This window comes from Neomonachus schauinslandi, chromosome 8 (assembly GCF_002201575.2).
Source record: "Neomonachus schauinslandi chromosome 8, ASM220157v2, whole genome shotgun sequence".
Lineage (NCBI taxonomy): Eukaryota > Metazoa > Chordata > Mammalia > Carnivora > Phocidae > Neomonachus > Neomonachus schauinslandi.
Genome location: NC_058410.1, coordinates 78,216,913 through 78,230,546, shown reverse-complemented (window position 1 = coordinate 78,230,546; position 13,634 = coordinate 78,216,913). Strand labels below are relative to the sequence as shown.

The following is a 13,634-nucleotide window of genomic DNA, read 5'->3' as shown; positions in this document are numbered from 1 at the left end:
CTCTTAAATTCAAATATTCCATGACACATGAAACGGACACATGAAACAGACACATTTAAATTTTTATTTAAGCCACCTGGATCATTATTTAACATTAGCATGGTTGTTTTCATTCATTCTGTAGGTCTGTTTGGGATCCTCCAATACTGCATAACTTTTTAAAATAATCTTTAAAAACCCAATACTTAGAATTGAGAGATCACGTTAAGAGGGTTAATAATCAAACTAATGTTAAATTCCTCTGCTACCTCCTCCCTTGCTTATGTCTATTAATTTCATCAACTTCTATAAACCCAAATTCATTTACTGAGGTCACATCAGGCTAGTATGTCTTCCCACAATGTTATTTTGTTGTTAGAGATAAAAGTAATTGAGTTAAAAACGCTGTTGTAAAAGACTGGATGAACTGAAATAAATAGAAACTACCTTTTTTTTCTGAGGGATACCTTTAGGGAAAATATCTCACATTGTATTCAGGTATAAAAGGTAACAAAAAGTAAAAGAAAAAGCCATGTTCTAGGATGTTCGGTGAAATTTTATTAGCGTAAATATATATAATGCAATAATGGAAGTTTATCTTTAATATGAAATAAACGTTAAACATTTCACACATCTCTTTGGTCTGAATTGCCTCTTCCACCTGAGTTACGTTTTTCGTGTGAGTGGTTTTGTACAGATGGGAAAGCACCTGGTTGAAGTCAGAAGCCTGAATTCCGGTCTGGCTCACATCTCACTTCCCTCTGCCCGAGTTTCTTCACAAGTACAACTGAAAGATGATGGGCCTGAAGATCTCATTTTCCTGACTTACTTAGCTGCTCGTGTACTTATTAATCACACTACAGAAGTGTCACTGTGTATATTATAGGGATGCCTATAGGTACTGGGGTCTTGGAAAAGGACAAAACAATGGATCCTAAATAATAATAATAATAAATAATGTATATATTGCACTTACGTGCAAGGCAATGATCTAAATTTTTAATCCTCACCACAATCCCGTGAAGTTGGTAAAGTAGCATCATGTCTGTTTTATAAATGAGGAATTGAGACCAGAGAGGTTAAGTAATTTGCTCAAGATTACCTAGCTGGTAATCTTGCCGGTAAGGGGAGACCTAGGATTCAGAGCCAGGTAGACTGTCTCAGAGTTCATTCTCTTAAGCACTACACCTCTCAGAGTGGTTTGTGTTAGTTTTCTGAATTTCAAAATTGGCTGCACATCTAGGATGCTAGAAGAGCAAAAGGTTTCCCGACTGGGAAATATTTTAATATGTAGATCAAGTGGAAGAGCATATAATATGCAGTGGAATGTTTCCTATCCCCCCTCATTGGTGAGCCTCTTGGAATAATAAACAATTCCCCATTAAAAATACTCTATGTTGAGATGCACAAAAAGTACCATTCTGGGTTTCTGAATGGTCACATAGATAAAAGTATTTTCACCTTACTATTAAAACTAAAGACAAAACACTAAATCATTTCTATTAGTTTTTATAGTGCTTGACATTTTTCAATGACTTTTACTTGTTGTATTTGGTCCTCTCAACAGCATAGGAATATACATGGGTGACCTTAATTATCATTCCCATTTTACAGACAAAGAATAAAAGTTCAAAGAGGTCAGGTGACTTTCCCCTGGTAAAGAGGAGGTGGAGTCCACACTAGATCCAAGTTTTCCAACCTTTATACCAGGGATCTTACCAGATGGTTACTCTGTTTTCCTATTTGCCCAGATATGAATTAATTTCTAGCAAATGGTAAACACAGTTATGATGTTCCCTGCATTTTTGCAAAACTGATATTCAGCGAGGTCTGATGTGATTGACATGTGACCACGAAAAGGGGGATAAAAAAATTAAAAATTGTAATTAAGAGGAGGTAAAGGAAAGCAATGAGAAGTAGAAAGAATATAGTTTTAAAAAATGTATTCTATGGAACACATATAGAACTTCAGAAGGAGTCTTCAAACTTCACATTTTGATCACCTCAAATCTTTGGTATGTTTATCTCCCACATACACCATGCTTAATACTCATGACTTCCCACAAAGTAGAATTTAACTAATTCTGTCCAGTATTGTAAAAAAAACACAGCTTATACCCAAAAAGAAAAAAAAGAAAGAGAAAGAGAGAAAATAAAAATAAATAAGAAACCCAACACCTCTCAGGGTAGACTTCCTATTTATCTTTGCATGGGGTCAGAATAATCAAAATATAATTTTAAAATAAAATCACCTTACAGTATACCTCTTAAAAATAACTTTTGTAATTAGGAGTGCCTGGGTGGCTCAGTCAGTTAAGCCGCTGCCTTCGGCTCAGGTCATGATCCCGGGGTCCTGGGATCGAGCCCCGCATCGGGCTCCCTGCTCAGCGGGAAGCCTGCTTCTCCCTCTCCCTCTGCCTGCCTCTCTGCCTACTTGTTCTCTCTCTCTCTGTCAAATAAATGAATAAAATCTTAAAAAAAAAAAATAACTTTTGTAATTAAACATTAATCTTGGTAATCCAGAACCTGAAATAAATTCAGTCCTAGGTCCAAAAGATTTTCTAAATTATAAAGCTTTTGTTCTTATTCTTATTTGAAGAGTTCTAAAAACAAAAGCACCTGCTCATTTTTTAAAATCCAATGACTAAGTAACGGTAACATAATATTTACATTACCACCTCTCAATATATTATATACTATGCCAGGGTACTTATGTGTTTCTGATCACAGGGGAGTATCCCTGTTATTCTATATAGAACAAATTAATGAACACAATATATCTTGGAAATAGTAAATCCAGCAGTTTATGGTAACTGGAGAAAATAATTGAGTCTTAGACCCTCGATACTCAAATATATCAATACTTGGGTGAGGACATTGTGCATATACGTATTTTGTATATGACCCTACGATCCATTAGTTAACTGAAATACCCAGAAGGCTTCATGGCAATGTGCCTCTCCAATGGAGCAGATGCCTGGACCCTGACACCAACCTTAGGGCATGATCACAGACAGTGATGACTTGGGTAAGTTGGGACTGGAACCTGGAAAAAAAGGCATCAGCCTAGGTCTTAATAAAGACAACATTTAATCAAATGAACACTCGCGTATTTATATAACTCTTGATTCTTCCTTGTTTCATTCACTGGGCATTTTAGTTTAAGTAAAAATACATGAGGTTCTCAGAAATAAACATTTATGGGAAGTACTGTGGTATAATAGTTAAGAGCAAAATTCTTGGGTAAAGAGGTTGGCTTAGAATTCCTGGTTCTATTACCTCCTCGCTGCGTGACCTGTGGGGAATTCCTTCATCTTACTAAATCCTAATATTCTCTTGTGTGTATGAGAAAGGCCGTAGGGCTTGGCAGTTAAAACCACAGGCTCTGGAGCCAGACTGCCAGGACTGCAGTCCCAGCTGGGCCATTTCTTATCACTGGGGCCTTCTTTAAGATGGCAGTTTGAAGAGTACATATACCTTACTGGGTGGTTGGGAGGATTTCGTTCATTAATGCAAAGTGCTCAGACAGTGCCTGAGTTATAGGAAGCCATCTAAATGTTATTTATCGTGGCTGTCATTATCGTATCTGTGAGATGAGAATAGCATCATATAACTGTTATGAGAAAAAAACATGAAATGATATGAAATTACACCATAATAGTTCCCCTATATGTTTGTTCCTAATAGCTTCACATACTTTGGTTTAAAATAAGATGCCTAATGAATACAAAGCATATAATACCTAAGGTCTGGTACATCCAGGCATTCAATAAATGGTAGTTATTTAAATTTTAATAGTAATAAATATATTTATATGTTGTTACTGATAGGTTTCCCTTAAAGTATTAAATTTTGCAACCAATTTTGAAATTTAAAACTGTTTTTCCTGTTTCCCTACTTCTGAATATGTGTATCATTTACTTTATGTGTGATCAAATATGTATTTGCCTTTGGCACGTCTAAATGGCCCTGTTTTCTGGATGTGTCCACAAGATATAATAATACAGGACTCAAGGAACCAATACTTGATGTGACTGAACTCTTCTAAGAAGACAGTGAAATGGGCAAAAAATAAGCAGCCAGTGAAGAAGGAATTCAACATTTTGATTTGGTTTGTTATCTTCAACACTGATTTTTAAATTACTCAGGAGACTAACATCATATTTCAACATACTAGGTACTGTGAAAGCAGACAGCTAAAATGGTTTTTATTTCAGTCACCATTTCCAAATTGTACCCTGCAGGAAAGTGGAATATATTTAACTTTGGTGTAAACAAAGCAGTGTTTTAGGTGGAAAATACAGGAAAAGAGGATCACTTGATAACTGATTTGCCAAGGGAATTTTAATGTTATATGGAGATATTTTTAAATATATTTTTTTTCTTTGAGAAAAACCAACCATGTAAAAATGCACCAGGTTAAAGCTTATGTTCCTTCAAAAACACTGCATTTGTTATCTGTGTGTTGAACATCTACTTCTAGAACTGCAGTTAATTAAACATGCAGGGTGAGATCTACCTGCTCCCCATCCACTGTGTGTGCCATTTGTCCTCCTACAAAATGGAAGCATGGGGCTTATCATAAGCCTATTTCACTGCAGTTCTCTGAATAATTGAAAATATCATTTTTGCAATAATGAACATCCACTGACTGTTTTACACACACCAGGTGTTATGCTAAGTACTTTGCATTCACCATCTCATTTAATTCCCCCAACAACCCAATGAGGTAGAACATATTTGTATCCCTGTTTTACAGACAAGAAAACTGAGTCTTAGAGAATTAGGAATTTCAAAGTTTAGGAAGGAGTTAAGCAATGTTCCCTAAATCATACAGCTAGTAAACAGTACATGTCAGAACCATACCAGGCTACCTCCTCACCACGTATATGAAATAATTCAACTTACTCCTTTCTTCCCTTGAAAACGATTCACTCGTGCACTTGTTCAACAAATAGTTCTACTACCTGCGCTAGGGGCATGGGATATTAGAACCATCAGAACCATCTCATGGTCAAGTCAAATTAGGACGATTACGAAGTTAATTCCAAATTAGGTAATTAAATAACGTGTGCTAATTTAGAAACATGGTGCTTGTCAGACAACCACCTTTAAAATACAAGACGGTGGTTAAAAGAAAGGCATAAAGGCCATGAAGTCACTTAATCTTTACTAATGAGGGAGGGCAGTTACTGCACACAATGTAATCTCAACTGCTAACAGGCTTGAATTTAACTTCCTTATACTTCAAAGAAAGCAAGACTTCACAGAAAAGACCAATGACAGATCACCTTTAATAACAAACTAGCACTGATCCTCCTGAGATTTAAAAAAAAGCTATAACCTCCAGCCCTTTTAACCAAACAACTTCTTGTCAGTGTTTTTTCTTCGGACATGTGGTCTGGCTAAACCTTTGAACTCTCATAGCCTTTCTTGTGGCTCATTATCATTTTTTGCCATGAATTATAAGTACTTACATATGTCTATTACCTACCCTATCAGACTAAAAGATCCTTAAAAATGAGGGCATTTACTTATTCACTTCAAAGAGGGTTGGGAAAAAACCCAATTCACTTATTTTCCCAACATGATGGTGCTTTGCATAAAGGTGATGCTCAATAAATGTTTATTTAACATGAAAGTGAATCAATGAATAAAATGTACAAGCCTGTCATTTTGGAGCCTTTACTCAAACATAGGTACCATATCAATATTAACTCAATTAAACTCAGCAAGCATTTATGGATAGCATACTACATGTAGTTAGGCCCTTTCATATTCATACTAGAAAACTCAATATCGTTAAGAAGGTTATTCATCTTAAATTGATTTATAGATTCAATTCAATCCCTATTAAAATTAGGGGAGGTGTTTTTGTAGAAGTTTATAAGCTGATTCTAAAATTTATATGGAATTGCAAAGAACACAGTAGACAAAAGAATTTTGAAAAAGAAGAACAAAGTAGAGGACTGATAGTACCAGAATTCAGATCTTACTATAAAACCATAATAATCATGATAATGTGGTACTGACATAAGGGCAGACTTACAGACAATGGAATATAACTGAGAACCCAGAAAGAAACCTTTACATTTATGATGGAATTGGTTTTCCACAAAGGTACCTAAGCAATTTAGTGGGAAAAGGATGGTCTCTCAACAATTGGTATTGGGAAAACTGGCTATCAACATGCAAAAAAACCAAACAAAAAAACAATGAGACAGAGTGAATTTAAACCCTATCTCACACTAGATACAATATTAACTCAAAGTGGATCACAGAACTAAATATAAGAGTGAAAACTATAAAACTTCTAGGAGAAAATATTTTTGACTCTGGATTAGGCAAAGATTTATTAGACGTGACGCTAAATGGATTTTATCAAAATAAAAAAACTTCTGTTTTTCAAAAGACATCATTAAGACAAATTATTTTACAAAGTCACAGACTCGAAGAAAGTATCTACAAACCATACAGCTAATAAAGGACTTGTATTTGGAGTATTTACAGAACTCTAACAACTCAGTAAGACTAAAAACCTAGTTAAAATATGGGCAAAATATCTGAATAGACACTTCACCTAAGAGATACATTATGCTAGCAAGCACATGAAAAGATGCTCGTCATTAGTTATTATGGAGATGTAAATTAAATTTATTAGAATGGCTATAAGCATAAGAAGTGACAATACCAGGTATGAACAAAGATGTAGAGACACTGGAACCCTCATCCACTGATGGTATGTACAATCACTTTGGAAAATAGTTTGAAAGTTTCTTAAAATGTTAAAAACAGACTGTCATACCGCCCACCAGTTCTATGGTTAGGAAACTTCCCAAGAAAAATGAAAATATGCCCATGAAAGACTTACAGATCAATATTCACGGCATCAATATTCATAATAACTGAAAACCAGAACAATCCAAATGTCCACCCATTTGTGAAAGGATAAACGATGGAATATCATTGGGCAACAGAAAAGAAAGTAGTACTGATTCATGCTACAGCATGTATGGACCTCAAAAACATTATGCTGAAAGAAACCAGACACAAAAGGCTGTGTACGCTTTGATTCCTTTTATGTAAAATTTCCAGAAAAGGCAAATCTATAGAGTCAGGAGATTAGTGGTTGCCTGGAACTGGGATGGGAGCAGAGACTGGATGCAAACAACTCGAGAAACCTTTTCAGAGTGATGGAAATGGCTCCAAACTAGATTATGGTAATGTTACATAGCTCTATAAATTTACTTAAAATTACTGATTTGCACACTTTGAATAGATGAATGGACATTATGGTAAGTAGATCATACTCAAATAAGGCCTTTTTTTTTTAGAGTGAAATTGTACTCCCATCCACACTGCTTGATTGTTGCTATGGGGTGTCAGTATCATTCAACACTTGGCAGTGATACTTCCAATATTTTTTACCAAATTGGCTTTAAAAAATCACATCTCCTTATTCTTAATAATATACATTTCTTTGATCTCTAGCAAAACTGAACACTTCATCTATTTGAGTCTGCTATTTTCTTATAAGGATATACATCTTTTCCATAAGGACATGTGAGACTCTACCTTTTTAAAATAGCAAACTTTTTTCAGTGATATGTGATACAAATACTTTTTCCCAGTTTTTCCTAAGTTTTTAGATTTTGTTAACAATGGGTTTTTGTCATACTGAAGTCGTGAAGTCATGAAGTCACATCCATCTGTATTTTCATTTATAGAGTCTGTCTCTGGTGTTATGACATGTGATATTCTTTTGAAACATGAATCAGAAACCTTGAATATTGTTAGTTAAGCATCCCTTGTGCCCAGCCCAGAACTACTAGGCCTCTCCACTTTAAGAGATAAAACCTAATTTCAAATTTCAAAGAGGCAGACAGCCTTTTCTTCCTTAAGCCTTTGAGTGTAAAGAGACACTAATGTTTACACCCCAAATTCATGGAAAATTGCCTCATTAGTGTATTTCTGATGTGATACACTAGACATTTCCAATAGTTCCAGTGATGAGGTACTGGAAAAATTTAAAAAAAAAAAAAAGATGTGAAAATGTGTTTGCTGTTGCTAATCATGCCAGGACCATGACTCTAGGCCTCACTGGCTGATCTCTCTTTGTAGAACATCATATCATCACATAATAATGTGACCACAGCAGGCATTCATGGCTGTCTGACCAGAACAGTCTAGAACTCAGTCACTCATGATCTCAGCACCACCTGCATTCATGCATATTATCATTTTCCCTGCTATCCCACTCACTACTAAAAAGTGGTGGGTAGCCCATCACCCATTAGGTAATAAATACTGGAAACTGAACTTTTTTCAAATTTAGCAAACTCAGAAAGAGATCTAATGTTAACTAAAGAACTCCTTACTGTTAAGTGCATATTGCTTCAAAAAATTCTACTACAGTTATAAAAAAAACCATTTGGTTTACTATAATTATCATACACAAAGATAGAGATAAAACAAAGATATGATTAATAAAAGAACGTTTTATATTAATGTGGGTATTATGGCCTTTAAGTTGTTTAACTGAGGCCTGCTTATATTAAGATACAATCAGAAGAGGCATTCAAATGCCTGATAACAGAAAATGACTCTGTTTTTCTCTGTATATATTTGAGTCCTACCTACACTTGCAAGATCCACCCAAATTCAAACTTCTTTTCCTATCAGTCCTACAGCGTTTAGAATCTATACCTAAACTGTATATTCTGGAATATATGTACATATATATATATATTGTGTATATATATGTATATTCCACATATATATATATATATATGTATAGTCTTAATGTTACTCAAGTGCTTTGTGCCTGCTACTCTTATCATCTTCAATGAATTGAATATAAGCTCCATGAGAGTGAACTATGTATCCCCATGACATTAAAGCAGTGCTAGGATTCCAGATCTTACTCTGCAGAACAGCCTAAACAGGTGTTTATTAAATAACTTTTCTTGATTTCTGGAAAAAGTTGAAAAAAGGGGGCCAAGACGGCAAAAAAGTATTGCGGGGGCACTTTTAAAAAATTTATTTTAATGTAAAACAGGCAGTCCTTTAGTCAAGAAAAATAACGTGGAGTAGTATATAAATGTTTTAGCAGGTGCCCCAGCTTTATAGCTCTTGACGTGCTAGGCACAGATTGTCTTCAGGTCTTTTCTTTGCATCTAGGCAGGCTTTACCAGTAAGCTCCAGTGGCCTCCAGGATTCCATGAGGCAGCTCTAAGTTGTGACTGATAGATAGGATGGCGTGGTAACTATGTTAAATTTGTGGCTGCTTCTGTCCAGGTATCAACTTTGGGCTCCAGGTATAAATGAAAAGCCTTCCTATTAATCAAGGTCAGGTTTTCCATCTCTGAAGAACATGCTGATGTCCTGAGGGATGACATTCAGGTGCTTGTATGCAAGTCTGCCCCTAGTCCCAGGATGCCTGGCTAGCTTCTTCACAGGAACTCCCTGCCTTCCAGAGAAATAAAATAACCAAAAGCCAGTACTGTTCTTTCCTTCCCCTCTGTTTCCTTAAGAGAGATGGACAATGAGAGCAATTAAGAGTAATGGTTTCACCAACTCTGGCCCTTCAATAACAACAAGGACTCCAGCACATCAGGGTCTAATAATAGGTTTGTGCACATCTAAGTTACTGTTCATTTAAATTTGCTAATAATTCTCAGGAAAAGGGATGGCACAAATTCACTCCATAACTCATCTCTTGATGACTGGTTCTTTTGACTCTAGTAGAATTCCCAACGTAGTCATTAAACCTCAGATAAATGTTGAAAATGGTGGTATCATTTTAAATACCCTAGTTCTAGTAAAACAGGCCTGGAAAGCAATATTTTCATAAACAAATTTAAATAATGAATCTCAAGTATTAGTACTCTTAATATGCCATCCATCTTCTCAGGTTCCTAATCTCTTTGCATTTCCTAAATTCGACTTGACCCGCCCACCACTAAATCTTTTGGTGCTAGCTATTGGTTGGTGAAACGTTGGGGAACTCAGGTATTCAAACCCTAGTTCAATGGCGTTAACACCTCTCAAGATGTACCGAGGAGTAAATAAAATAATATAAGTCAAACTCTTCCCACAGTATGAAGCACACAGTATGTGCACAATAAACTCTAAGATTAAGGAAAAAAAAACACAAACTTTTGTTGTGTTTTTTAAAAAGTGTAGGAGACAAGTTCCCATCCAATTCTTAGTAATGGCGGGTAAGAAAGCAAAAGCTTCTCTATTTTTATAAAATAATGCCACAAATCAGGCCACAGTCTTTAACTGATAAAGCAGGATATTATTTGTAATTTTGCCTCAAATTTAAGACACACTGATTTACACTCTTGGCAGGCAGTGGGAGGGTGCAAAACATTTTCTTAGGTTACAGCCGCCACACACCGGTTTTCTCTGGGTGAAGGAAAGCCTTCCCTTCCCTCCCCAGGACAATGACCCCGAGGGAAACATGCAACGCGGTGCTAGATACTTCGTGTCCCGGGCCCGCGCGGAAGGGGACGTAATAGTCCTCAAGGAGCTGAAGCTGGGACGAAAATGTCCCCAGTTCCTTGTGAGTACCGAGGGGCGCGGGAGCACGCGCACCCCGCCTTTCCCGACTGAGTGTGGGCTTGGGTCGCCGGAGTGGACCCGGTGGCCCCATTCCTCGGCAAGCCACAGTGGGCGCCACCGGCGCTGTCCCGTCCTGCGCGTGGCTAACTCCGCCGCTCCCGCCGCGAAAGGCCGGCAGGTCCCGGCCGCCCGGCCCCGCCTGCGCCGTCCCCAGCCCTGATTGACACGGGAGTTGGTACATACGGGTCTGCAGCGGAGACGAGCAGGGGGGTGAGTGCTATTTTAAACATGGCTTTCCCTTCCCTTGGCCTCAGAGCCAACGCGACGCGCCCAGCCGTGGGCTAGGCCCACCTGGGAATAACCCCAACATCTGCCCGACTTATTTTTTTTTTTCGATCTCCCTATGCATGGACTTGTTCTCCCCCCCTCCGCCCCCATCACTGCTTTCCCTCCACACTAATCACAACCCGGCAGTTTCAAAGAGGAAACTCCCCTCCTGGAAGGGCGAATGGAAAGCTCTTTTGCTTCTTGTTGTTCGAGGTGGAAACCATTCCAGCTAGCATGAGTTCAAAAAGAAGGGAAGCCGCGTCGCTGGAGAGAAAGTATCAGTCAGAAACCGATGAGGACGGAGGGAGGGAGAGAGGGAAGGAGGAATGTCCGCAACAGGCATCTGAAAAGCGTGGAGAAGCAAAGAGATTCGCAAACGCCGAGTTACTACCAAGCGCATTCCGCGCAATCCACCGCAATGACAAGATCTGCTGTAAGCACAATTTGAAGGCCTCTGAATCTTTTTTGGTAAGACTTACCTTTCTCTTCGGCATAATGACTACGTTCGTGCAGCTAAAAAGTAAAGCAACGGGATGGAACTGCAGACACCGCCGCTGGATGCCGCCGCCGCAGCTGCTCACGCGCAGGGCACGGCGTAGCCCGGCCTCTCCGACCTGCACCTCCGCGGCTCCCTCCAGGGGCCCTCTACTCGCTCGCCTCTCCGCTCCTCCAATGAGGAGCCCCGGCAGCCGGCCGCGAGGCCCCATTGGCTGCGGCAACATTCTAAATTCCACGAGGGCACGCCCACCTCAGCGCACACGGTAAGCGCTGTTGTAGTTTCCACTTCACCGAAAAAAAAATCTGCCTGGTGACTGAGCATGCCCAGTTCAACTAGTAACCCCCAAGCCACACGGTCCTGGAGTTTCATCGTTTTGCTGCTCCCTATTTGGATCCTGTCAGTAGGAACAGTGTGGGCCTTTATAGTCAGGAAAAAGAGTAAGGCTGGACACATCAACTATATAGTATAAGTATATGCACAGCAGGCACTTGATACGTTTCCTACCCCGTAAAGGCTTGTAATGAATGTTAGGTGATGGAGACCTGTAAGAGTGAGAAGATACCCTGTTCTGGGAGAGTGTGGCAATTTCTAAGGGTCTCAGTTTCCCTTTCTAGATATCTAATGACAATAATCTCAAAAGTTACTTAGCTTTCGTTTCCTAAAAATCTGTGATTACAAATCACTCACTAATTCAGCCAACTTCAAACTAGGCTTGAAGATGAATAGGATATGTTTGTTATGGAAATTAGAAAAAGAATGAACAAGGTCAGAACAGATTATATTTGAAACATATTTAAATAAATATATTTAAAATAAACATAATTTAATATTTCTCAAAGTTCTGCAAGGCATTAAACTGACATTGCAGAGACACTTCTGAATTTATTTTATGAGATCAGTTTTACCCTGATAACAAAACCAGTGTAAGATCTCAAAAGAAAAGAGAGCTATGGACCAATATCCTTTATAAACATAGACACAAAAATCTTGAACAAAATTTTAGTAAATCAAACCCAACAACATTTAAAAGGATAAGACATCATGACCAGTGAGGTTTATCCTAGGAATTCAAAGTTGGTTTAACATCTAAAAACCAACCAATGTAATTCACTATATTAATAGAATAAAGTAAAAAACAAATATCATTTCAGCAGATACAGGAAAAGCACTAGTGAATGGGTAAGCAAACTGTGGTAACCATATGCAATAGAATAATACTCAGCAATAAAAAGGAACAAAATATCCCTACGTGAATGAATGCCAAAAACAAGATGCCACATGAAAGAAGTCAAATACAAAAGACCATAATGAATAATTTCATTCTTAAGAAACTATAGGAAAAGCAAAATTAGGCAAGCTTAGTTTCATAATCATATTAGAAGGCAAAAGTTCACATCATAGGAAAATATATTGAAGTCTTACACCACATACATGGCTAAGTTCACTTTGGTCATGCAGAGGCTGCAAATATGCATTAAATGTCATCAAGTAGTTAATTTTACACTTGATCGTAGCCAAAAGGCTGAGAAGCGATCAAGTAAATTTTAATGCGTGGCTTTTTTCTTTATTTTCAGAATAATGAATTGGCATCCCAGCAAACTCCAGAAGTGGTCAATGATTTTATTTTTGTAATATCTTTAGGAACTGATGGATTTGTATATATTTGATATGATTCAACCTATTGCCATTATTACTATTTTTTAATGCTATTATTGCCCCAATAGGAGATCTTTTTCAAATTGGTCCTTTTGACAGATTTGTCTTTGGTAGATTTCTTGCTTTCAGGCATTCAGTGGATCACAATATGCTCAAAATAACTCGGATAAAACCAGTTCTTTGCTTGAGAATTGGATAAAAACTTTGAGGTTAATAATTTTACCATAAAAATAATATTTATAATGGAGTTGTCTTGGAAAAGAGTTCATTTGCAGAATGCTTGGTGGTTAAAAAAGAAAAAAAGCCAGTGAAGACATTTTTAATAAGATATGTGTGGGAAGGATGCTGGGTAGCACTTGTAATCTGGGTCGAAAATTTTTTCTTTATGGAGATCAAAATGTTTCACAACAAAGGTAGTCTAGGGTGAATTTTTCCCTCTGTGAGGAAAAGCGGCTCACAATTTGGCATCTTTAGTTTATATTTTTCAAGGCTAAGGCAATCAACAGCAAACAAAATTGTGAATGTTTTTACTGCACATAATAAAATAATTGCAATGAAAATGAAATTTGCTAGTTGGATAAAGAAAGTTGATTGTGGGAACCTTGGG

General features: G+C 37.5%; 1 protein-coding gene across 5 annotated transcripts in view; it reads right to left on the bottom strand.

The window, feature by feature from the left end:
* The window catches only part of HMGN3 (high mobility group nucleosomal binding domain 3), a 31,357-nt gene extending 19,603 nt beyond the window's left edge, over positions 1-11,754 (bottom strand). For 2 of the 5 annotated variants that reach the window (XM_021693271.2, XM_021693275.2), the window contains exon 1: positions 11,352-11,454. In XM_021693271.2, the coding sequence (XP_021548946.2) occupies positions 11,352-11,366 (15 nt within the window). In that variant the 5' untranslated portion in view covers positions 11,367-11,454. Of the gene's footprint in view, positions 1-11,351 lie in introns of all 5 variants that reach the window. The other 3 variants (XM_044917366.1, XM_021693274.1, XM_021693273.2) reach the window with 3 other exon arrangements.
* Positions 11,755-13,634: the final 1,880 nt, after the last annotated feature.